Here is a 26,295-nt window from a genome sequence, read left to right as displayed (position 1 = left end):
TGCCATAAATTTCTCTTTCAAGAGTTTTACATGCATCCTACATACCTTGAGAGATTATATCTTCAGTATCATTCAGTTAAAAATATTTTCTAATTTTTCTTGTGACACAGTGTTTGGTCAATGGGTTGTTTAGAGTTGGGTTGTTTAATTTCTGAGTATTGGACTGACTTTTTTATTTTTTAATGGATTTCAGCTCCAATTCCATTATAGTCAGAAAATACACTCAGGATGATTTAAATCTTTTGGAATGTGTTGACACTTTGTAGCCCAACATGTGATCAACTTCAATAAATGTGACACATACACTTAAAGTGTACATTCTTACATCGTTTGGGTCAGGGATGTTATGTATCCATCAGGTCAAAATTGTTCATTGTAATTTTGGCATTTCCTGTATCCTTATAGATGTTTGATTTACTTGTTATATTAGCCCTTCAGTTAAGAATGTTACCGTCTCCCACTATGATTGTGACAAAAGTTTTGCTTCTTTTCATTTTTGTTTAGTATGATTTCAAACTATGTTATGTCTGCATAACCAGCTGCCATGGAGTCAATTCCGAGTTGTGGTGACTCCATGTGTCAGACTAGAACTGTGTCCACAGGGTTTCTGACAGCTGATTTTTCTAATATAGACTGCCAGGCCTAGAATTCTTCTGAGGCACCTCTGGGTGGACTCAAACCATCAACCTTTCAGTTAGCAGCAGAGTGTGTTAACTGCACCACCCAGGGACTCCCATAGGTACACAGACATTTGTAGTGTATTTTTGGTAAATTGGCTCCAATTTTTCACTGGAATGATAAATCTATATCCCCTACATATGACAACAGCTGTGAGGCCCAGGACTCAGAGCTATAGCCTCTTCAGAATTAAGAAATAGATACAGATATATATATATATATACTTTCAAGTATACAATCATTAAAGCTTAGTATTTGTTCTCATAAATACATGACTATATAAGACATTTAAAAAAATACCAAAAAGCATTATTTGGAACTTAACTTGTCTGTGTTCTTAGTGTTTGTAGACTGCAGTGCAATGACTTAATATCGCCCTTCTAGCCATAGTCTTTGTGACTCACACACAACGATTTAGTGGGACTATGCAAATTCGGTGTGTGGAACCTGTGATGGTTGGAGTTATGTGTCAACTTGGCTAGGCCATGATTCCCAGTACTGTATGGTTGTGCTCCATTTTGTGATCTGATGCAATTATCCTCCATTTTCTGATGTGTTGTGAATCCTAATCTCTACGCCTGTGGCTGTGTTATGAGGCAGGATTAAGGATGTATTGAGTCACTGCTAGAGTCTGACTCAAGTCCCACCCTTACTCAAGTCATGCCCTTCATTGGGTGTGGCCTGCATCCAATGTATGTATGTGGGTACTCTGGTGGGATTCTCTCTCTGTACATCTGGATCCTGGGTCTAACTTCCGGCTTTTGGGACTTTAGTCAGCTGCCTGCCATCTGACCTGCTGACTCTGGGATTGGCCAGCTTCTGCAGCCCTGTAGGCCAGCAGCCTGTCATCTGGATTTGTCAGACCCTGCAACCATGTGGGCCAGGAGAAGCCTCCAGCCTGATGCCCGACCTAAGTATTTGGGACTTTCCAGTCTCTACAACAGCGTGAGCCATTTCTTGATACAGTAGGTGAGTTCTCTGAGACATTGCAGCAAATTACAGAATTCAAAGATTGGAGGGAGAGTACTGAAGGCAGGAGGAGTAGCTGATGTTAGAGATGACCAAGTGGTACAGCAATTTGGAAAAGCTGATCGATCATCTGGGATATCTTTAACCTCTGCATCATAGGAGCCAGCTTTGTCCTGATCCTTATATTCATTTATGGAAGCCCGCAGGTCACAATTCCAAGTATAGTGTTCCAAGATTCTTTCGCCAGAGGTTCTGTATTAACAGTGTCTAAAATTGTCTCTACAGCATCATCTGCTGAATAGGGTTTTGGGCACTACTGGCTTGCGGTGTACCTCATCCACTGCTGCAACTGCTACCTCCTGTCCCAGGAAGGGGTGGAACCACCCACACAAGCAGTACAGATTACAAAAGGTCATGGAGAACTCCAGGGGCATGGAAGGAACGCTTCCAAGGAGACCGAGGAACTCAGCTGAATCACTATGAGCCATTATCCCAGCATAAAGCCATGTGTGTTATCACAGACCTAAAACACCGTTTCAGAATCGGGATCAAATCTCTGATAGTTTTGACAAATGATATTTACTTTCTTTCCATTAATTAATTCTCTACACTCTCACCCCTTCCCTCCACCAATGTCCCCCCAGGCATTATTGATGCTGCCTCAAAGGACCTTGTTCATCACGCATTTCCAAAACAAGTCCTCATGATATGGATCCACTACTTAAATCTTAAGGAGCCCTCGTGGCCCAAAAGTTAAGCGCTCAGCTGCTGCTGAAAGGTTGATAGTTCAAACCTGTCCAACAGCTCCACAGAAGAAAGACCTGACTATCTGCTCCCGTAAAGATTATAGTCTAGGAAACCCAATGGGGCAGTTTTACTCTGTCACATGGGGTTGTGTGTCAAAAACCGACTTGATAGCACCCAACAACTTATATCTTAAGCTTTATAGGGGATTTTTTTAATATTATTAAAAAGCATCAACAAGCAAAAATATAAAAAACCAGTTTATATAGACCATGACTTTTAAGTCCTAAAAAAATTAAAAAGTAGAAACCACAATAAATCCCTTTTTTAAAAATGTTTTTAATAGAAATGTAATACCACACTCCTCACCAATACACACACCAATCCTCTTAAGTTATTCAATCATGGTTAAGTATGTTCCCATCCTGGGAATCTTCTCTTAATAAGTCCTCTACCTAATTGCCTTTCATTGAGCAATCAGGTGTTCAATTAGGACAATTAGCCAACCTGCAAGTAATAACCGAGTCTTTAATTACTGTGATGGTGCAAGTAAGAAGCAAAACGATGTGCTAGTTCCCCAGTGTTCCATTTCCCCCCACTGGGGAAGGATCAGGTGGATGTGGCAGAGGTGGAGAGAATCATCTCACTGTCACTGAGCTCCAAAAAAACCACTCCTGAGAGTTACCAGGAGTGAGTGGGGGAGGGTTGCGAGTAGACATGTACTGAAAGTGGAGAAAAATGTCTCAGCTACAGCCCTCAGGTCTCAGGTGCAGCACCTGAAAAATGCCTATGAGCATGGCTGGTCTGGAGGTGGGAGGGCTGAGTCTTCGACAACAGCTTCCTTCAGAAAACAGCAATGCACTGGCTATGTACCCAGACTGCTGAGGGGAAGGCAGCTTCCCACAGTGAGGCCTCCCTGGCAAAGTGAGGTCATCACCTATGGTAAGGCCTGGATGATCACACAAAAGATTTTGACCTGGAGCAGGACTTCTTGCTTTCCTGCCTTATAGACAGCTAGCCCAATCTTGCCAGGGTTATGTTCAAATATAACATTTATCATACAGGCATATACCCAGAACACACCTTTTAAATTAGTATACCCTGTTACTCTCCACTCCATAAAATGTACAGCTTCACTGTACTTATTATCATATATTTTATTCAGTTATTGGTTATTTCACCCAGGATACAAGCTACTTGAAGGCAAGGAATTGAAAAATTTGTAACATATTCTTAATAATCTCAAATTGACATCTTCATAGCCTCTGAAAAATTGCTATTCTAGTAAAATTCCTCATTCACAGCTTAATGAACACTTCCACACAGCTAATTTTCAAGAAACTATAAAAGCATCTAAGGCAATTTACCTAAACAGTATTTCACACGCACTTTCAACAATGCTATTGTGGGAAGGATCTCATGTGTGCAGTAGAAAAGCGCATGGATTAAATTATTGACATGAAAAAAACTGTTGCCTTTCCAAACCAAGGAATCAGGAACTTCAAGAGCAAACATTCAATGTTGTATTAAAGACTTCGACTCCATTTTTGATGCTTCAGTACTGACAACATTTGAGATTGACCCCTCCCTCTTTCCCTTGTGCTCCACATCTGGGCAAGCTTATGAAAAAGCCCAAGAGTTCTCTCCTTTGGTGCCACCAGGAAGTTCGAATCACACGTATTTACCCTCACATCAGCTGAGCCCCCTAACCACCATAAAAATCCAAGCAAGTCACCCTTCCTTGCTCTAATTTTGTAATAAATATTCTCATACCCCATGGGTGTGGGGCATCAATTTTGGTATCCAAACCAAATTTTGATAGAGCTTCTGTTGTATGCTAAATTGTGACCCCAAGATAATATGTTCAAGTCTTAATCACCAGTATCTGTGACTATGACATTTGGAAATAAGGTCATTAGCAGATATAATTAGTTAAGATCACAAGGGTGGGTCCTAATCTCTTTATGACTGGTGTCCTTAAAAGAAAAAACACGCATGGAGAATGCCACGTAAAGATGGAGGCACGGATTGGAATGATGTATGTACAAGCCAAAGAATGTCAAAGATTATGGGCCATCACCAGAATCTAGGAGAGGCATAGAACAGACTCTCCCTTAGAACCCTCCACAGGACCCAATCCTGCCGATACCTTGATTTGGACTTCTAAATTCCAAAACTGAGAATATACTTCTGTGGTTTTCAGCCATGAGTTTGTGGTACTTTATTACAACAGTGCTAGAAAAATCAGTCTATCCTATTCCTGTTGATTGGTCACTAGTGAAAATTAACAAAAAATGATTTTAGAAGTAAATATGTAAAACCAAAACCCGCTGTCATCGAGTCAATTACTACTCACAGCAACCCTACAGGACAGAGTAGAACTGCCCCATAGGGTTTCCAAGGAGTTGCTGGTGAATTCGAACTACCAACCTTTTGGTTAGCAGCCGAGTTCTTCCAACTACACCACCGGGGCTCCAAATATGTAAAGTTTCTTGTTTATGTATACACGCACACACATACACAAATCCATTGTGTGTGTTCATTCTTAAGGGGAAACTCATAAAAATTGATCTTTTCATCTTATTTCTCTGAACTAAAGACTTAAAGGGGCTCTTGTTCTTCATATTTATAGAGCATATACTTTGTATCTATTCCCTGTGTGCAGTTTGTCATTATTCTCAAAAAAACTCCTTGATTTATGAATTCTCTGTATTTTTTCATTGGAGCAACACAGGGAAGATATACAAATTAAATATGCAAATTGGGATAAGGTGGGTAGAAGAAAAAATCACAGGAGATAGAAATTAAAAAATTAGAAGTTGTTAAGCTTGACCTCTGCTGTATACATTACCAGTTGCCATCAAGTCACCTCCGACTCGTGGAAACCCCACGGTGTCAGAGTACAACTGTGCTCTATGAGGATTTTGATCACTGAGTTTTGTAAAGTAGATCACTGGGCCTTTCTTCTGAGTTGCTCTGGGTGGGCTTCAACTTCCAAACTTTCCGTTATCAGCTGGGCAGTTAACCATTTGCACTACTCAGAGATTCCGCCATGTACTTAACATTTATATAATTTCTGTCTGTAATGGATTCTCTCATATCTAGTGAGGTGTTAGCCATATTTAAGGCTTCCCAACACTCACTGCATTTGTATGTTTTCTCTCCAGTATGAATTTCTTCATGAACCAACTGGTATGAACACATGGTGAATTCCTTACCACATTCATTACATTTGTAAGGTTTCTCTTCAATATGCATTCTTTGATGTTCCACAAAGCTCGCACTTTGGACAAAAGTTTGGCCACATTCATTACATTTGTGAGGTTTCTCTCTAGTATGAATTCTATGATGAGTTGTAAGGCTTGATCTGTGATTAAAGACCTTGCCACATACATTACATTTATATGGTTTCTCTCCATTATGGATTCTCTGATGGCTAGTGAGATTTGAGCTGCACTTAAAGGCTTTGCCACAATCAATACATTTGTAAGGTTTCTCTCCAGTATGGATTCTTTGATGTTCTGCAAGGTTTGAATTATTGATAAAAGCCTTACCACATTCGTTACATTTGTAAGGTTTCTCTCCGGTATGAATTCGGTGATGTTTCACAAGGTTTGCTCTTTGGATAAAAGCCTTGCCGCACACACTACATTTGTGTGGTTTCTCACCAGTGTGTATTCTATGATGTTTGGTGAGAACTGAGCGCCACCTAAAGGCTTTGCCACATTCACTGCATTTGTAAGGTTTCTCTCCAGTATGAATTCTCTGATGTTCCACAAGGCTGGAATTATGAAGAAAAGCCTTACCACATTCATTACATTTGTGAGATTTCTCTCCAGTATGACTTGTATAATGAGTCATAAGACTTGAATTTTTACTAAAGAACTTGCCACACATATTACATTTAAATAATTTCTCTCCATTATGGGTTCTCTGATGGCTAGTGAGATTTGAGCTGCACTTGAAGGCTTTGCCACAATCATTACATTTGTAAGGTTTCTCTCCTGTATGAATTCTCTGATGTTCCACACGGCTTGAATTATTGATAAACGCCTTACCACATTCATTACATTTGTAAGGTTTCTCTCCGGTATGAATTCGCTGATGTTCCACGAGGTTTGATCTATGGATAAAAGCCTTGCCACACACAATACATTTGTGTGGTTTCTCTCCAGTGTGTATTCTATGATGTTTGGTGAGAACCGAGCGCCACCTGAAGGCTTTGCCACACTCATTACATTTGTAAGGTTTCTCTCCAGTATGAATTCTCAGATGATTTGCAAGGTTTGAATTCTGACAAAAGAACTTGCCACATATCTTACATTTATATGGTTTCTCTCTGGTATTAGTGATGTCTGATCCACACTTAAAGGCTCTGGTGCTCTCATTACCTTTATAAAGTCTCTGCACAGAATGAACTCCCTCAAGATTAGCAAACATTGACATCTGGCTAAAATCCTCCCCACATTCATTACAGTTGTAAGTCTTTTCTGTAATGTGTGTTTTCTGGTGTAATGTAAGCAACGAAGGATGCATGAATACCTCCCCATATTTATTACAAATGTTGGTTTTGACTCTAGGAGGAATTCTTTGACGTGGTGAAACTGAAGGCTCACTGTTGACAGATTTCTCTCCTTGATTACACTTACACATTTTCTCTCCACTCTGAAATCTCTGCAGCTCAGCCAGATGTGACTGAAGGCTGAGTCCAATCTTATTTTCAAAACATGTCATATACTTGTTTCCTTCATCTCTTCTATTATGTGGTTCTTTTCTAAAAGTGAGATTTTTGTTATGGGGCATGGTCATTCCTTTGTCATTTCTTTTATTACCTGTCCACTGACTCTCAAACTCATCAATATTTTCCCTGATTTGTTTGAAGTAAAAATTCTCGATGCCATAACTTTCATGTCTTTCCAACATCACTGTCTTGTATAACTCTCCTTTATTAATCGTCTCTTTTGGTGGTAATTTCATGATGACACATGTAGGAGAGACATCTAGAAGATATAAAGAACCACAGGTTTCCTATTAACTATAGGAAGAAAATATTTTATACTGAAAAACATATTATACCAAAAGCAATACTTATAATGAACAGGCTTATGAAACTTCTCAATCACGGTCTTCAAATATTTAGGAACACAAAGTTAAAAGGATTCCTTAATAAAGAAAAGGTGATTACATTAATTCAAGTTATTTTCAGGGAAGCCAGGTTTCAAACACCCTACGACCAAACCACTTACACTAATGACACGTAAGTCCTACAGAAAGGAGTATTTTTCTACTGCCACCCTAAAGCATACACCACTGGATGTAGGTATGTGAATGCTTCGTATTTGAAGAAAATATCGTATTAATGCATGTTGATACATAATTATTACACAGAAATAAATGGTAAAGCACAGACCTATATGACATAATAGTAAGTAACGCACAATAAAGTTACCTAATGAAGAAGATGGACAAGTGATAATTCAGAACTGCAGAACGAAAAACAAGCACTGAAAAAATTAGGAAGAATTTTAGAATACCTGTTTAAAAGCAAAATAAAAATCCATTATCTATGTCGATGCAGAATAGACATTTTGCAATGTTAACAACTGGCGCATCGAAATTATATTCCAGAGCAGATACTGAAAAATCATCAACTGTAAATCATAATAAAAATACGTAAAACATAGCAATCCATGATAAATCCAGCAGGTACATGGTAAGAACTACAAATATACAAAATTACAGTCTACGGAATTCTAAAGAATTCCCTCTTTAGAATAAAAAAAGTCACCTTATCCAGAAGGAGTACACAGTATGAGGAAGATAAAATATGTTGAGAATACCTGACTTTTCAAATATGGTGTTCAGATAAATACCTAATATTAAAAGAACAAAAGTTGGGTTGACAGAAATTACCACTATATTTGTATGCCTACAGTTATGTAACAGCCAAGAAACAGACCAACTCCCTGTGTAGTATTCTTTAATTATACAGTTCTTTGGCCACAAGATATAAGTAATACAGAACGTGTGGTTTGAAAACTTATCATAAAGGGCCAGAGACAGCACTGCTAGGGAACAAATTATAAAATGAAAACAAGATATAATAGAGGTAAAGGCCAATCTCATATTAAATATGACAGGAATTGATATTAAACAAAGGTTAACTTTTGAGTTCTTACTAAAGATCGTGGATTATTTCATATAATCTAACAGTATTAACTTGTTTAAAAATCCTTGAAAAATACTGTTTTTCAAATGAGGACAGCCAAGCCCGTAGGGTTTTATGTCTCTAACCCCAGTTCACCCAGACAGTAAATCAGAGAAACACGATTTGAACCAGGGTCTGCAGCCTCAGATAACATGTTCTTAGGCATTAAACACTAGTGTCCACTCAGGCAGAATAGATTACAACAGGTCACAGCAAATTCCAGAAGCTTAGAAATGCTTGAAGGGACGTATAGAACCATAGTTGTCTCTACTAGTGTTATTCTGCCATCTCCCTTGGAAAACAAAACCTGACTCATCACTTTGTGAACTTGTTAACTTAAACAGGGACCTGACCACAGTGCTGTCTAAGCTAGCTGTCATGTGTAGAGGTCTGTCGTTATAAAGCATGTGCCCTGTGGTGGTGGTGCGGGGGTTCCATGGAAATTGGGGGTGTCTGTAAAGGAGTGGGTAAGAGTTGACTTGGGAAAACAATTAGGAGGAGGCTTTGTTAAGGTGTAAGCTTTTTAAGGATGTCATTGCAATAATGAAGAAAAATAACCTACTAAATGATTCATTGCATAATATACTTAAAAATAAGAAATCTCACAATTTTAGCACGTCGAGCTTTTTGAAGCCAACTCTTCTTGTCTGTTATTTTAAAGGAGAAAGGCATCTTTGGTGCCCACTTGAATTATGTGAAATCATATGTTTGGATCTCTTAACAAAACCCCTGCAATAACAGAGACATAAATTGAGGGGCTGCAGTGCAATGGGTTCCCTTATGTGGACTTTTTGCCCTGGTTTTGTGGCAAAAAATAAAATAAAATAAAAAAGAAAAAACACGACAACTCCATTAGGGGATTTCCTGTGTTTGTATTTCCTAGGTAAGTTGTAACAACTTGAAGGTTTGTTACTTTTGTCTGGCTTGGCCTGGTAATTGACAAGGCTTAAATTTTTTGACATTCCCTAGGTCGTTGAGGATTGGTTGGGTTCCAATCTGGACAGGAGGGCTGTGTGGGCTACAATCTGACTAGAAGGATTGGTTGGGCTCCAATCCCGCAACGGAGGCTCCACCTTGAAGCTGACAAGAAATGCCCAATATGATTGAAAAACAGAAGTTTGGGGGTCCCCAAGAAGGGGAGGTGCGTCCTTCAGGACAGAGAGGCCCTGTGCTGAGAACTCGCCCAGACCTGCCACGGAGCTGTAACACTGATGGAGACCTAGACCTGGTAGAAAGCCAAGCAGTCAGCAACGACCAGAAAGTCAGTGGGCTGGGTAGAGAAGTGGTAGCTGTGTGGCTAGACAGGACAGTGGGCCTGAGTAAAACACAAAGAATTTGGGGGGCTTCCTGACTGAGAGCTGAGAGGGTGGCACATCCATTAAGACACAGCAGCCACTGTGCTGGAAAACCTCAAGACCCAGGTAAAAGAGCTCTAACACACTTAGAGGTGTGATGGCAACGGAGGCAGCAGCTGCGACAGTACCTGGAGTGGCGGAGAAAACAAGTGAACCTGAACAGTGGCAGCAGAGTGTGAAGGATGAATCCCTACTGAGTGCTGTAACACTCTGAGAGCAGTGGCCACCCTGAGCAGAGGTCGCTGAGGGCAGCTGTACACTGGCAGAGGGCATGTCAGCTTCCAGAGATGGACCCAGCAGGGGGCACTGCTGCTCCAGAGAGGCATCATGGAGCATTTGAAAGTGAACACTGGTTTTTTGGGAAGGCGTAGAACAGGCCCTCCTTGAAATGTTTAGGTCTCATTTCTTTTGAAGCTTTGTGCTGGGACCCCTCCCAAATCTGTCCTTTGCATTTTTTCATTTCTACTTTTCCCCGTTCATATCCTTCTTTGTTATACTGGGAGCCCTGGTGGTGCAGTGGTTAACAGTTCGGCTGGTAACCAAAAGGTCAGCAGTTCGAATCTACCAGTCCCTCCTTGGAAACCCTATGGGGCACTTCTGCTCTGTCCTATAGCGTTGCTATGAGTCAGAATTGACTCCATGGCAATCGGTTTGTTATATTGTTATCACAGATACGGTGTTTCCATGAATTTTATGGATGTGGTAACAAATTGTCAAATGCAGTAGACAGTGCCGTGGGAAGGCTCTATCAGTGATAACGGGGAAAGTGGAGCCAGCCTGATGCTGATTCTTATAGTTTAAGTTATAGTTATTCAAGAAGTTGTATCTTTTCAGGTGTGCTCCCACTATTTATACTAATAGATATATAATTAAACTGCATCAATGTAATTCATGTACACTTATCCAAAAATTAACAAATTATAAAATCATAAATATCATCAGGAGAACTTATTGTTAGCTGCCATCAAGTTGGCCCATGACTCTTGGCCACCCCATGCACAATGGAATTGAACCATTGTGATCAGTAGGGTTAACACTGGCTGATATTTGGAAGCAGATAGCTAGGCCTTTCTTCCTAGTCTATCTTAGTCTGGAAGCCCCACTTCCAGAATCACAGCAACAAGAAAGCCTCCTTTAACAGAGGAGTGGTGGCTGTGCTTGAGGTGTACTGGCTGGGAATCGAACCCAGGTCTCCAGCATGGAAGGCCAGAATTCTACCACTGAACAATCACTGCCCTCTAAGCAATCTTAAGGGGCAAATAACTAAATGACCCAAAGAACAAGACAGCACTGGAATGTGAATTAACAAGAAGCAGGTGAATGTTATACAAAATTTGTTTTAAAGGAAGATGAAAACAAATTCATTTTCATATGTTAAGTGAAGAATGTAATTATCGGACCTTTAGAAATGTTGTGGAAAATGCAGGTGTTACGAGCAACACTGATGAAGTAGATAATTGATATGGCATCGTGGTCCAAACTGAAGAATGACCCCCCTCCTACTGATCCAAGCAGAGGATCTGGCTCGGAGATGGTTGATCTAGGGCATTCCCTCGCCTCTGGTGGGAGGCGAGTGATAAATGGGATCCTGGTATACCTCATTATGCCAACTGGGCTGGCATGATGGATAAATGCTGAGATTAGGGAGGCTGGAGGATGTGAAGTACACTGTACCTCCTGGTGAATGAAGGTTCACAGCCCTTCAGAGCACACCTGTAAGCAGACCACCCATACTAGGACAAGGGATGATAAGGACTGTCACCTTAGACCCGTGATTAAGCAAGAACGGCAGTGAGTGCTGATGGACAGGCCACATCACCCACTAAGGTACCGAATTTTACTAAAAAAGAGATCGAGGAGATTAAGGATGGGCAGAAGGTGAAGAATGTTGAATATACCACAGATTGCCAGAATGAACAAATTTGTCTTGGAAAAAATACAGCCAGAATGCTCCCTAGAAATGAGAATGGTGGGACTCTGTCTCACTTGCTTTGGACATCTTATCAGGAGAGACCAATCCCTGGAGACGGACATCATGCTTGGTAAAGTATTGGGTCAGCCAAAGAGAGGAAGACTCTCAACGAGACAGACTGACACAGTGGCTAAAACGATGGACTCAAGCATAGTAACGACTGAGGATGGTACAGGACCAGAGAATGTTTCATTCCGTTGTACATGGGGTCGTTAAGAGTTGGAACTGACTCAATGGCACCTAAAAACAACATGGGAAGATGACAGGAGTGGATCTCTTAATTTGGCTGGCCGATCTCCATGAGAGGGCACAGTTTTAATAAACCAGTCAGCATGGCTGAGTGTAGGGAGGCTGGCTGTTAATCCTACTGTGCAGCGAGCTCTTGCCTGATTTCTGCTAAATGACCCACAGCCTCTGGCTGCTGAGGCGGCAGTGGCTGGCAGCGTGCCAGTGGCTCTGGACACTTTGGTACAATAGCAGCCTCCACTCCCAGCAGAGGAAACCCCTTTTCAACCCCTATTTGACTGGATTATGCATGGGGTAAAGGTTTGCGGGATCTGCCACAGGGATACTACCAAATCCCAGCAGACTGAGGAGACAGTAATGACCCTGTGCCAGGAGATGGGTAAACTGGTGTTTAGCTCTGATTGCCAACAACTCGAGTTAGATCGGACCCCACTGTCGCATAGAAGTATTGATTTCATTGAAAAGGGGCCTCCCCAGTGGAACAATAAACTGGTGATGTTGTTTTATATTGGAATCACCACTGGGAAAGGTATTGTACACTCTTGGCTTGGAGATCATCAGACCTCTCCTCTGGGAAGAAAAAAGTGATGGCAGTAACAAGTAGGGGCCCTTCTCCCAGGGACCCAGGATGGCGTGGGTGGGTGTTCCAAATCCCTCCTCCTGCTTCCAGCTGGGGCCACCATGCACTAGGCAGTGCTTTTATGGCTGTTGGATCAAGAGAGAGATAAAAGTCTGATAGATGGTCTCCCAAATTCAGAGCTGTGGAAAAAATACAAAATAGAGAGGGCCATTCTATAAGGCATCGGGTGCAGGAAAGCACCCTCCTGGTATGCACAGGGCCCATAAGTTAGAACTGTCCATGAAGAACAAGAGGAGTTGCCGGTGCTTCCCTTGGCTCTGATGGGACAGCCAGGGGAATCTGAGGGTGAGGAGGACTCTAAACATGAGCCCAAGTCTTCTGTGTATCCTAACGTGTCTAAGTTAAAGCAGGAATAGGGGTGCGGCCAAGGCCCTCATGCTCCCCTGAGAGATGGGAGACCCTATGCCCCACTGCAGGTGGAATCTGGGGGAGGTATTCAAACCCTGGTGGTGCAATGGTTAAGTGCTTGGCTGCTAAGTGAAAGGGTGGCACTTCAAACCCACCAGCTGTTCCATGGGGGAAAGATGTGGCAGTCTGCTTCTGCAAAGATTACAGCCTTGGAAACACTACGGGGCCATTCTACTCTGTCCTACAGGGTCATATGAGTTGAATTCCACTTGACAGCACAGAGTTTTTTATGGGTTATGCAAACCTATGTGGCTCTGCTAGACACAGGGGTTCAAGTGACTATTATTCCAGGAGATATAGAAGAGTGAGGAAAATGGGTCCAGCTGAGTGGCTTAAGCCACAGAAGGAAGGTGTCAGGGAGGGAGGTCACTTGTGGGTTGGTCCTTTTGGCCCTACTGACGCACCAGTGGTCACGTTTCCCTCTGTTGTATGTATTGTTGATGTAGATCTCCTGTACCAGTGTACAACCAGTGCTCATAGATACCTAAGGGGATATGGTCCCCTGGCCTGACAGATCCTGGAGATTGTTGTGGGACGAGTCAGCAACAGACTGCCCCTGAAACTTCCCAAGCCCTGGAAGATGGTACAGCAAAGACAATACCAAATACCAGGCAGGGAAAAGGACATTACCTTGCTAATACAAGACTTACTCCCTGCCAGGGCTTTATGGGCAGTCATCGCCCCTTCCAGTAGCCCGGCGTGGCCAGTCAAGAAGGCCAGAGGAACCTGGAGCCTAACCACAGACTACTGCAAGTTAAATGCGGAGGTTCCCCTGCTGGCCCCAGCTGTCCCTGACATATTGACTATAATAGTGAACCTGGCGAATGATTTCTTTTGCATTCCTCTCCAGAACACCCACATGACACCCACTGCCATCGAGTTGATTCCAACTCATAGTGACCCGATAGGGCAGAGTAGAACTGCTCCATACGGTATCCAAGGCTGTAACCTTTATGTGGAAACAGTCTGCCACATCTTTCTCCTGTGGAGTAGCTGGTGGATTCGAACCACCAACCTTTTGATTAATAACTAAGTGCTTTAACCACTATGCCACCAGGGCTTGCTCTTCTCCAGAAGGAGGATCAAAATCAGTTTGCCTTCACATGGGGTGGCCAACAATATACTTTTACAGTGCTCCCCAGGGTTACCTCAACTCCTTCGCTGTGTGCCACCAGTGGGTGGGGCAGGACTTGGCTGGACTAACATGGCCCGAAAGGGTGCAGTATTTCTACCACAGGCAGTTCCCGGATTACAAATGAGTTCCGTTCCTATGTCTGTCTTTGCAGTGCAATTAATTGCTTAATATGGCCCTTCTAGCCATAGTCTCTGTGACTCACACACGGGACTATGCAAATAATGTATACGGGACCTAACAAAGAGACTGGTCAGTTTTGCCACCCTGCTAGGCTTAAAATGAGCCATCCCTGAGGCGGGAGGAGAGAATCTCACCACCACCAAGAAAGAAGAGCCAGGAGTGGAGTGCGTCCTTTGGACCTGGGATTCCGGCACTAAGAAGCTCCTGGAACCAGGAGACCGAGAGAGTTGTAACCGTGAAGATGGTGAGAAGTGGCAGAGAAACAGTGGCAGCAGATGGGCAGCAGAGAAAAAAGACTGTGGGCTTCCTGGCCCACGAAGTGAGAAAACTGAGTGCCCTCGGGCAGGTTTGGCAGGGAGTAGAGTGCTTCTGGGTACTTGGCGGAGCTAGGTTTGCCACTCACGGATTAGAGCCGAGCACCTTTAGGCTAAGGCTTACCGGCAGAGTGGGGTACCTTAGGGCACTTACTGGTAGAGCTAAAAGAGCTCTGTAACACTTGCGAGAGCAGGGGAGAGGCGGAGGGACCAGACAGAGGCTTGCCTCCGGGCACGGCTGAGAGGAGGCTATCCTAATGAAGAACTGTATCCTGAGTGTTCCTGAACCTGAACTGTAACCTGTTACTTCCCTAATAATCCTCAAAATCTTGAGTATTGTCTGTGAGTTCAGTGTGGCCACTGCAATGAATTATCGAGCCCAGCAGAGAAGTACAGAGTGCCGTTGGAGGGACAGTTGGTGTCAGAATTGGTAAAGATGGTGGAGAGAGGAGGCATGTCTGACCTCCGCCTCATAGGACTGAGCCTTGGACTGTTGATCTTGGTTCTCCTTCCTCCTTGTGAAGTTAGAGGAGGCCAGACGCTTCCACCACTCCATTTTTACAGTTTTCAAGTCAAGTTTGTACATAAGTTGGAATAGTTAGGTATGGTTTGTATCTAACATCAGTTGGTCAAATGTCTGTCTTCGTATACAGTATAAAGTATACATTTCTATACATAAAAAACATTAAAGAAACACTTCCAGATACACTAAAACATCTTTAACATAATAATACAATAATAATGTTTCGATGTCGTCGCAAAGTAGCATCCATTTGTTACAAGGAATCGTTTTATGTATCTCTAATTTTTAACATAACAAACTTTACAGGGGCTCGTTCATAACTATGGGTTGTACTTGAGTCAGGCGTTCATAATCTAGGACTGCCTGTATATAGGTCATGTGTTGCTGGTTAGAGAAACCGAGTTTACAGTATTAACAGCCCTGCAGAATAATGCTCAGGACCCTGGAAACTGCTGGGTGGACTGTGAACCAAGATAAGCTTTTCAGGTAAGCTTTTGGGGGAGCATATGGGCAGGAGCACAGAGGCAAATTCCCAAACCAGTCTGGGAAAAGCTACAAGCCCTCAGGTCCCTACCTACTAAAAAAGAACTCATTGGCCTTTTTGCCAATTGGATACAGCACGTTCCCCACTTGGGAATTTTACTGGCTCCTTTATGTCAACTGACCAAAAAAGCAGGCTACATCCAATGGGAGCAAATGCTCCAAAATTTTAAAAAGACGGTGGCAACCAGGCTCCCCTTTTGAGCTCCAGGTATCGGCCACACGGACTCATGCTGACTTGTCCTTCTGGCAAAAGGAGACCTCTACTGGTATATGACAACCCTTGGGTTTCTGGAACAAGAAGTTATCAGAGGCAGCTACTGTGTGTACACCTTTTGAAAGGCAATTACTTGCATGCTATTGGGTCCTCACTGACACTTGTCATGGACTGAATTATGTATCCCCAAAAATGGGTCTATCAACTTGGCTGGTCCATGACTCCCAGTATTGTGTGGTTGTCCTCCATTTTGTGACTGTAATTTTATGTTAAAGAGGATTAGGGTGGGATCGTAACACCGTTACTAAGGTCACATCCCTGATCCAATGTGAAGGGAGCTTCCCTGGGGTGTGGCCTGCACCACCTTTTATTTTACAAGAGATAAAACGAAAGGGAAGCAAGCAGAAAGTTGGGGGACCTTATACCACCAAGAAAGCAGTGCCGGGAGCAGAGAGCATCCTTTGGGCCCAGGGTCCCTGCACAGAGAAACTCCTCGTCTGGGGGAAGACTGATGAGAAGGCCAACAGACAGAGAGAGCCTTCCTCTGGAGTTGACACCCTGAATTTGGATTTTTAGCCTACTTTACTCTGAGGAAATAAACTTCTGTTTGTTAAAGGCATCCACTTGTGGTATTTCTGTTATAGCAGCACTAGATGACTAAGACGACACAGAATATGTTACTCAGGGATTGGAGGTGCTCATGCACCCAGAAATCTTGATCATGTTCTGGGTGGTGTGTTGGTTCCTACAGCCACCCTGCAAGAGGCCAACAGCAAAGCACTGTTAAATGGAAATGGCACCCTCAAGACCAGGGATGCCGAGTCGCAGGGAGTGTCCAGACTCCGTGAGTTGGTAGCCAATGTCCCAAGGGGAGAACAGGGCTCAGATGAGACCCTACATAATGTGCTGTTCCCCACAGCACAATGGGGACCGCAGCTTGAGGATGTCCCCCAGGATGGGTAATAATGGTTTATTGGTGGCTCAGCTAAGCGTAACCCTCTGGGGATGCACTGGGCAGCAGCCGCAGTTTCCCTGCCCGTTTCACAGAACAACACTAACGCTGGAAAGGAGAAAAGTGCTCAACGGGCAGTTATTTGCTGTAGTTATGGCCATACAGTTTTCCTTACCAAAGTCTGTTTACATTTACACTGACTCTTGAGCAGTGACCAATGGGCTGGCAGTGTGATTGGGTGCCCTGAGGGACACAGACTAGAACATTAATGGCTCTTGCAGCGCGAGAGCTACAGCAGCAGTTGGCCGATTGCCCAGGAACTGTTTGTCACTCACATTGATGCTCATGGTCGAGGCCCTCGGAAAGATAATCAAGGAACCACAGAGCCAATCATGCTTGCACTGAGGCCGTTTGCCAAGCCCATAGAAGATGATGTCCCACCTGGGAAGGTCCCCACTGGGGAGGAGTAACAGAGTGAAGCAAAGGAAGAAGACATCCCAGACCAGGGATTACAGGACATCAGGGGATCTCCCAACTATCATCAGCGGCCAGTTGGATCTATCACCACAAAGGCTATGACAATCCTGAGACTATGACTGCCTGGGCCACCAATCATGGCATCCCTTTGACTCGTTTGGAAGCTCCCACTGCTGTCTACTGGTGCAAAGTCTGCCAGCTACATCCCATGCTTATAAGGGCATCTGAGCAACAGACCTGCGTAAGAGCACCAGGTAGGTGTTGGCAGGTACATTTCGTAGGACCTCTACCACCCTCACAAGGCTGCATCTACACCCTAACAGTGTTGGGCCCCTTTTCAGGATATGACATGACTTTTTCTGTTGTCGAGCAAATGCAGTGTACACTTGGGACACTTTAGATAAAAGGCTGTCAAGTGTCTGCGTATCCAGGTGCCAATTACTCTGACCCAGGTAACCACTTTACTGCCCAGAGCATACAATCCTGGGCTTGTAGTCATGGTATTAGGTGGGTGTTCCATGTACCCTCCCACCCACAAGCAGTGGGAGCCACAGAAAATTTTAATGGCCACCTAAAAAGAAAACTGCCATGAATCTACAAAAACAATGCACTTACTTACTGGATGGCTGGTTTGACTCCCTGCTGCCCTTTGGAAACTAAATAGTGCAGTGGTGTAAGGGTAAGGGAAAAGCCCTGTCTTGCTTCTTGGGGAAGGGGATGGGAGATTCCCTCAACCTCAGCGGGTGTGATCCAGCCATATACTTATAGAGATTAGGGATAGAGTTTTTCAGAAGATCACCTCCATACCAAGTGGGCAAAAGCGAAACAAGACAACCGGGGAACATTACAGGATGGTGTTGATTGGGTCCCAGTAATACTCTCATGGAGTTTCCCCAGGTAGTGAGAGGTCATAGCCATCAGGAAATGGCATGGCTTGGCTGAAGCTGGATGAGAGGCTTTAAATACAGACGGAGCAATTGTCCAATGGACTGGCCCAGTGGGACCCAATGGTGAGATACAGGAAACTGAGGGAAGGAAGAGTCCCATTGATAGGACCCCTTTTCCGTCTAGGAGGAATTGTAGGCTACTTATGGGTGGTGATGGGACAACAGAGACAATTACTCACCGCTGAACCTGGCAGCAAAATACAGGCCCGTATTAACAACAAATGGTAAAAAGGAGGAAACCTTAGTGGCACAGAGGTTAAGAACTATGGCTGCTAACCAAAAGGTTGGCAGTTCGGATCCACCAGGTGCTCCTTGGAAACCCTATGGGGCAGTTCTACTCTGTCCTATAGGGTTGCTACAAGTCAGAATGGACTTGATGGCAACAGGTGTGGTTTTGGGTTTTTGGTATAAAGGAAAGGTAGTTGCCTCCGGAAAGGAACAGACTGACTGAGTGACCATTGAGGGACAAAATACCATTATCCAGATTGGCAGAGAACACTGTTTACTTTGGAAGTCCAACACAGTCCAGGGGTGGAGGAAGGAGGTGCGGACCACTAACGATGTCTCTGCTTCCTTCTGTACAGCGCTACCAGCGGCACAGCATTCTGGCACCCTAACTCGTTTCTGCAGCTGACATATGCTGTGGCCGACGCAGTGGATCACACCACTGAGATGCAAGCCAGTCACCATTCCCACCTGCACATTACCGGACCTGTTACATTTGGGAATGTAATGCCACCTGTGGCATTCAGTGATATGCCCTCTGAAGTGGCCACTCTGGCAGAAGGACACTTTTGCTTCACTAAAACCCAAGTGATGGGCATGGCAAGCGTGTGTGCAGTATGCCTCATGCCTAATCACTCAGTGGGAGGGAAGTGACTGGCTTAAGAATACCTCCACTGTCTGTCCTGATAAATCCCCATCTGGTAATTTTGTGGCTTTCTCTGATCTCACCAGCTGTGAACTGGCTGGCTGTGATTTAACTGAAAAAATTCAAAATGTGACATTTGATTGCTGGAGGCAAGATGCAGAAGCTTGCTGGTTAAACAGGACCATGACTGGCCACTCCAAAGGAGCTTACCTCCCATCCCTTGGGCAATACTTAAAGACACAACAGCATATGGGTTTATCAGGGACAGTATTTTATGTATGCCGACAGAGCATACAAAATGTCTCTGACCAACTGGACAGGCAGCTGCTATGTTAGTTATGGAGTCCTTGCCTTAACTTTGCATTCTCAACTCCCTGCAGGCCAATTTAGGAATTGGTACCAAGGAGCAGATCAAACTGAGCCTACAGAACCAACTTTGGCCTGTTTAGATTACAGCAACCCTATAGGACAGAGGAGAACTGCTCCAATAGGGTTTCTAAGGCTGTAATCTTTACGGAAGCAGACTGCCACATCTTTCTCCCACAGAGGGGCTGGTGGGTTTGAATAAACAACCTTTCAGTTAGCAGCCGAGCACTAAACCACTGCACCACCAGGGCTCCTGGGATGCAGCCCTCAATGGATATTGGGAAAAACCCCTTACAACGGGTACACTTATGGGGTGTTCTACCGTGGGGATCTTCCCACTTGAAACCGGTGATGCCACTGCCTGTGCAGGGCAGTACATCATCTGCCTCCACATGGTATTAGAATGGGTTACACTAAAACTGAAAGATGCCATCAATAAGTTCAGAGGAGCACTAGAGAACCTACACAGAGAAATGGCACGAATCAGCTGGGCTTAGGCTATTTGCTAGCCTCTCAGGGAGGGGCCGGTGCTCTAGCTGGGTCAGTGCTATGTTTTTGTAAATGACAGCTTCCATGAAATACACCAAGAGGTGGTCAGGCAAGGAGTCCAAGCTGCCTATGTACCCCAGACAATTCTTTCCAAGAACTTTTCAGCTGGCTACCAGCTGGATGGGGTGTGTGGTTGCATTCAATTCTCCCGACAGGCTTGATCATCCTACTGGGAGTTATATTCATGGGACTGATTAAATGTGTTACAGCCTTCCTTGAGTGCTGTTACACCAAAACAGTGGCTGTCAAGGTCGTTAAGAGACACAGGGATACCAGCCTATGCTGCATACGAGGAGGCAGCTGGGCATAGGACGCCCAAACAGATCAAAAGTTTCAGAAGATGCTGGAATTGAAGGGGTGGGCTGAAGGAAAGTGGCTACTTCCCCAACATGAGTTTTCACTCTCACTATATCCATGACTACTTGTCATGGATTGAATTATGTCCTCCCAAAAATGTGTATATCAACTTGGTTAGGTGATGATTCCCAGTACTGTGTGGTTGTCCTCCATTTTGTGACTGTAATTTTATGCTGAGAGGACTAGGGTGGGATTGTAACACCCTAACTCAGGTCACCTCCCTGATCCAGTGTAAAGGCAGCTTCCCTGGGGTGTGGCCTGTACCACCTTTTAACTATCAAGAGATGCAAAGAAAGGGAAGCAAGCAGAGAGTTGGGGACCTCATGGCACCAAGACAGTAGCACCAGGAGCAGAGCGCGTCCTTTGGACACCAGGTCCTTGCGCTTGAGAAGCTCCTCAGCCATGAGAAGATTGAAGACAAGGACCTTCCTCCAGAGCCAAGAGAGAGAGACACCCTTCTCCTGGAGCCAACACCCTGAATTTGGACTTGTAACTTACTACACTGTGAGAAAATAAATTTCTCTTTGTTAAAGCCATCCACTTGTGGTATTTCTGTTATTGCAGCACTAGATGACTAAGACACTACTTAATTGTACTACATATGCACCCCAAGGGAGGCAGTTTCTCCTGGTGACTTTTAACCTGCCATATCATTAATCAGAAAAGGAAGGCTTACAAAATTAATCTTGTAGATAGAATGGAGGGAATGTTCTTTCTGGTCATACACACATGGTCACAGGCTTGCTATGCTGTTTGAATTTGAACAAAGACATCTTCTTGGCAACAGGATGGTCAGGCCAGGTGCAGCTAAACAAAGGCCCCTTGCTCTTACCTCCTTTCTTATTTTCCATGCACTTTAAAGTTTAAAACTCCTAGACCTTTTTTTTCTTTAATCTTTCATCAACAATGTATCTTGGGGCCATGGTGTGTACATGAAGTTTCCTATGTCAACTCACCCTGGTATGAGGGTCTGAATGACCCCATAATGAATCTGATTCATCTCTGTCCCTAACCATTATGTAGGTAAATAAAGCTTATTAAAATGCCAATTATTTACTGAGCACTCACAGTGCAATGGATCACTTCAATGTGGCCTTTCTTGCCATGGTCTTGTAACTCCCATCCAAGTGATTCGGTGGGACTGTGCATACAGGGTAATTGTGGCCCATCAAGGGGACTGGTCAGTTATGCCATCCTGCTGGGTTTGAAATGAGCCATCCCAGAGGCAGGAAGAAGATTCCGCCATTACCAAGCAAAAACAGCCAAGAGCAGACAGTGAGTCCTTTGGACCCAGGATCCCTGCACTGAGAAGCTCCTAGACCCAGGAGACAGAGAGCTGTAACACTGAAGACAGGGAGAAGTGGTGGCAGAAGAATGGCGGCAGGTGAGAACAGCAGGAGGCTGGCAGGAGACAGAGAAGTAGGCTTCCCCCACAAGGGAGTGAGAAAGCTGAACGCCCTAGGGCCTAGGATTACTGGTAGAGTGGGGTGCCTCTGGGCACTTATTGGCAGAACTAGCAGAGCTTTTTAACACTTGCCTGAGCAGGGCAGAGGCCAAGGGGCCAGAGAGAGGCGTGCCTGGGAAAACAGCTGGGAAGAGGCTGTCCTGATGGAAAAACTGTATCCTGAGTGTTCGTTAGCTTGAATTGTAAACTGTTACTTCACTAATACACCCCATAATTGTGAGTACTGTCTGTGAGTTCTGTGTGACCGCTGCCATGAATTATCAAACCCAGCAGAGAAGTAGAGAACGCCGTGGGAGGAATGGTTGGTATCAGAACTGGTAAAGATGGTGGAGAGAGGAGGCATGTCTGACCTCCGCTTCATGGGAGTCAGGCTTGGGCTGTTGATCTTGATTCTCCTTCTGCCTCGTGAAGAGGAGGTCAGATGCCACCCCCACACCACTTTTACAGAGCTATAGCCTGCAGGAGGCTATTTTTCATCTTGGCTCGCCACACTATATAAAAAATCAATGACTTTATATAACAAATGATGGCAAATTAACTCAGCGGCCCTGGGTGGCACAAATGGTTAAGCACTCAACTACTAGCCAAAGGGCTGGCAGTTCAAACTGGCTGAGGGACCTCAGAAGACAGGCCTGGTGATCTGCTTCAAAAAGGTCACAACATTAAAAACCCTCTAGAGCAGTTCTACTCTGTACACATGTGGTCACCATGAGTTGGAATCCACTCAATGGCAACTTACAAGACAGGAACTTAATAAAAAAGTACATTGTCAAAATATCCCAAATTCTCAACTTAAAAAATCCAGTTCACTTAAATGGTAAAAGTGAACTTTAATAGGCACTAAGTCATGTGAAACAAAAATAAAAGGAGTAACTATCTTTTCACAAAATTCTGGAGCTTACATAGGTTTTGGAAAAATGGCTGCTGAGTTATAACCTCCAACTCTTGAGAAGGAAAGTTTCTTGTAATAAACAATACTCATTCCTTGATCTCAGCATCTGGGGACATGACGACTATTGTACCCAGTAGCTTCAAGGGGCACTTACATATATAGCAAGTCAACGTTGTAACATGCGTAAGTGTTCTCCTTCAAGAATTTTCTGTTCCTCAGTAAGCCCACCCATGGGGGAGCCCACCAGAACTTACCCATCACCAAAGAGTAAGTTGGTCTAAGGAGAAAAAAAGGGGTGAGATTTCAGGCTCTAGGAAGGTGTATTTCAAAAGCAAGATTCAGAGATATAAGCATACAAACAGAAAAATACAAAATCAAGAAGAGCCAAGGTTTTCATCCATTCCCAGACTAGGTAGAGAGTCTGGGGGAAGGAGAAAAATAGAAGATATTGGAGTTATGTAAAGGGGTGAGAATTTGTAAGGTCCTCGATAAGGTGACATGTGCTCTGCCCATGCTCAAAGACTGAGACACGGTCCCCGTGTAGGACTGTGATTCTGAGACAGGATCTGTCCACGCTTTTTGTAGTACCGCTGACTAACAATCTCAGAAGATTCAACCCACTCCCCAGTTACACACACTCTGAAACATGGAAAAGTAGAAATGAAGAAACGGTTGAGAGAGCTAAATGGACAGTGAGGGCTTTAAGACAGCCTCATAGAACTTCCTGGGGCCCTAGATACAATGAAGAGCAGCCAGTGTTTTCCCATTTCATGAGATGGTCTCCCAAGTATGTGGAATGAGAATGGGACCTGGATACATTCTGGGGTCAGGACTACAGAGGCCTTAGCTCTGACCTGTATGAACTGAGAACTGAGGATCAGATGGAATCAAGTACAGAAGGATAAACCAAAGGGGCAAGAAGACCCTTTGAAACAGCCCACCCTGTCCCTCTCAAAGCCAAGTCACCAAAGAGCTCACGGGGCCAGATAATAACGTGCTGTAGGTCACAAGAAACACTCTGCCTCTGTCTCTGCTTGAGCTGGACCACCACTGCAGAACGAGAAGACGAAGTTTCACATGTCTGAAGAGAGTGATAAGTGATAGGGTATGGGGAAGAAAAATTTCTGTTCAGAGTTCACAAGAAATAAATTTGTATTCTTCCATTTGGGGAGAGTTTCCCAAACAATATTTAATGGTGTGGATTCCATATGAGCAATTACCTATGTTCACATCTTCATCCATTCCCACTGTGTGATGCAGAAAGCAATCTGGACTTTTGTTTTGGGTTCTAGAGAGCCCAGAGGCTCACCTGGGCACCTTCCTGAGTGTGTGTTCACACTCAAAATGAAGGGGTACAAGGGAAGACCCCCCCACTGAATAGATTCCCCTTTTCCTGGTAGATCTGGAGAAGACAGTGTGGAGAAAGATGCTGATATGACTATACAACTGTGTGATTCTTAAAAAGCTGTAACTGTGAATGTGAGTACCTCCAAAAATATGGTCTCTTGGCTCAACTGTATCAGATACGCCTGCTTTTGGAAATTGACAAGGGGATGGAGGCCTGTGGTGGACCTTAGTGACCTTGGCCTGGGAGGAGTTTACACCCTACCGGGTGAGGATGGACTGAAATAACTGTTAATGACTGATTTGGACTGGGATTGTTATACTGTTGGTCAAATGTACAGGGAAGGGAAGGTAACCCTCCAAATGCTGAATATCTGAAAGAACCCAGGACGAAAAGGCCAGAGGGTGGTTTGTGGTACAGTGCGTTCCCTTGTGTGGCCTTTTGTCCTTTTGTTTTTGCAAAAACTACTTAGGGGATTTCCCAAGTGGGAATGACTACCCCAAAGGGAGCCCCAGTGGCACAGTGGTTAAAGTGCTCAGCTGCCAACTTAAAGGTCAGTGGTTTGAACCGACCAGCTGCTGTGTGGGATAAAGATGTGGCAGTGTTTCCGTAAAGATTTACAGCCTTGGAAACCTTATGGGCCAGTTCTCCTGTCTTACAGGGTTGCTATGAGTTGGAATCCACTCGACCCCAATGGGTTTTGGCTTAAGGCACCAGGCTGGCTAGATAGTACCACCCAGGCATTGACAAGGAGCACACCTGCTAACTGACAAGGAGTGTGTGGACTGGCCTATAAAAGCCCTGGAACATGGAGACTCACCACCAGGTTGGGTAGAGCAAACTCTGCTCTTGGGAAGGTAAGGGCAACTCTAAGGACATGGCATCCCTCCTGGACCTTACACTATGTGTCTCTTCATTTGTGTCCTTTTCTGTCACATTAAAGTTGTTACTGCAGGGATGGTATCTCCCAGAAGCTCTGTAACCCGTTTCAGCGAATTATCACACCCAAAGGCACAGGGGGAGCTAGCAGGTCTGAAGAGGGGGAAGTGTGTGGACTCCCGACGTTGTGGCTGGTACCGAGGGGATAGAGGAAAACCCCAGATTTGGGGCTGGCTAGTCTGAAGTGGAGGGAGTCACGTAGCCTCCCGGGCTTGTAGCAGGTACCACTGACCCAGCCTCGGGGGGCTGCGTGAGCAGCTGAGGTCTGAACTGGACAGGCACGGGAACCTGGTATGTGGCAGGGGATTTGTTACCTACCACACATTTTGGTGGTGTCAGAGGTGGGTGATTTTGGTTTCTCTGGAATGTTATGCGCAATTGGCATCGTTGGCAGGGTCTGCTGCTCACCAACCTACCTGGATTTTTTGCTATTTTCATCTTGTTCTCCACAGTCCAGGGCTCTGTCTCTTTCTTCAAAATGGAGATAATATTCACCTCAGAAGAAGAGATTCCTGATTATGAGAAAAAAAGAACTTGATGTGTTGTACCTTTTACAGAATACAAACTTACAATGCAGGTTTGTTCACCTTAGACCATCGCAGATGTCTCTAGAAAAATATATTAAAAATTCATGCAGCGATTGCTTTCTTCTGAATGCTTAGGGAACGTATTGAATACGCAGCTATCTAGGTCTCTTCTAGGAACCAATGATTTAAAAGCTCAGGAGTAAGGTCAGAGACTTGCATGTATTCAAGTTTAGCCAAAAGGGTTTGTGTTTACACAAGCTCTGGAACCGGCACTACTCTAGTGTGAAGCGTGTAGATTATTGGAAGAAAGGGGAAGGCTAAAGGCCAGGTGCTGCATTATGAAGCTTTTCATCTCCGAATCTAAGTTCAATCTCTGTCATAAGAACAAGGATTTCAAAGTCCATCAAGCAGGGCAGGGGCCTCCAAGAAACTCACAAGGGAAAATGCAAAGATACACAGGGCAGATCCTGACTTCTGGA

At 44.2% G+C, this 26,295-nt stretch overlaps 1 protein-coding gene across 1 annotated transcript in view; it reads right to left on the bottom strand.

Annotated features, from left to right (window-relative positions):
• Positions 1 to 5,414: 5,414 nt before the first annotated feature.
• The window catches only part of LOC126085956 (zinc finger protein ZFP2-like), a 94,496-nt gene continuing 73,615 nt past the window's right edge, over positions 5,415 to 26,295 (bottom strand). The window contains 3 exon segments of the mRNA XM_049901861.1: positions 5,415 to 5,729; positions 5,731 to 7,391; positions 25,706 to 25,801. Of these exon segments, the coding sequence (XP_049757818.1) occupies positions 5,514 to 5,729; positions 5,731 to 7,391; positions 25,706 to 25,801 (1,973 nt within the window). The 3' untranslated portion in view covers positions 5,415 to 5,513.

Source organism: Elephas maximus, chromosome 11 (genome assembly GCF_024166365.1).
Source record: "Elephas maximus indicus isolate mEleMax1 chromosome 11, mEleMax1 primary haplotype, whole genome shotgun sequence".
In the NCBI taxonomy this organism is placed as follows: Eukaryota; Metazoa; Chordata; class Mammalia; order Proboscidea; family Elephantidae; genus Elephas; species Elephas maximus.
This window is presented reverse-complemented; position numbering and strand designations above follow the sequence as displayed.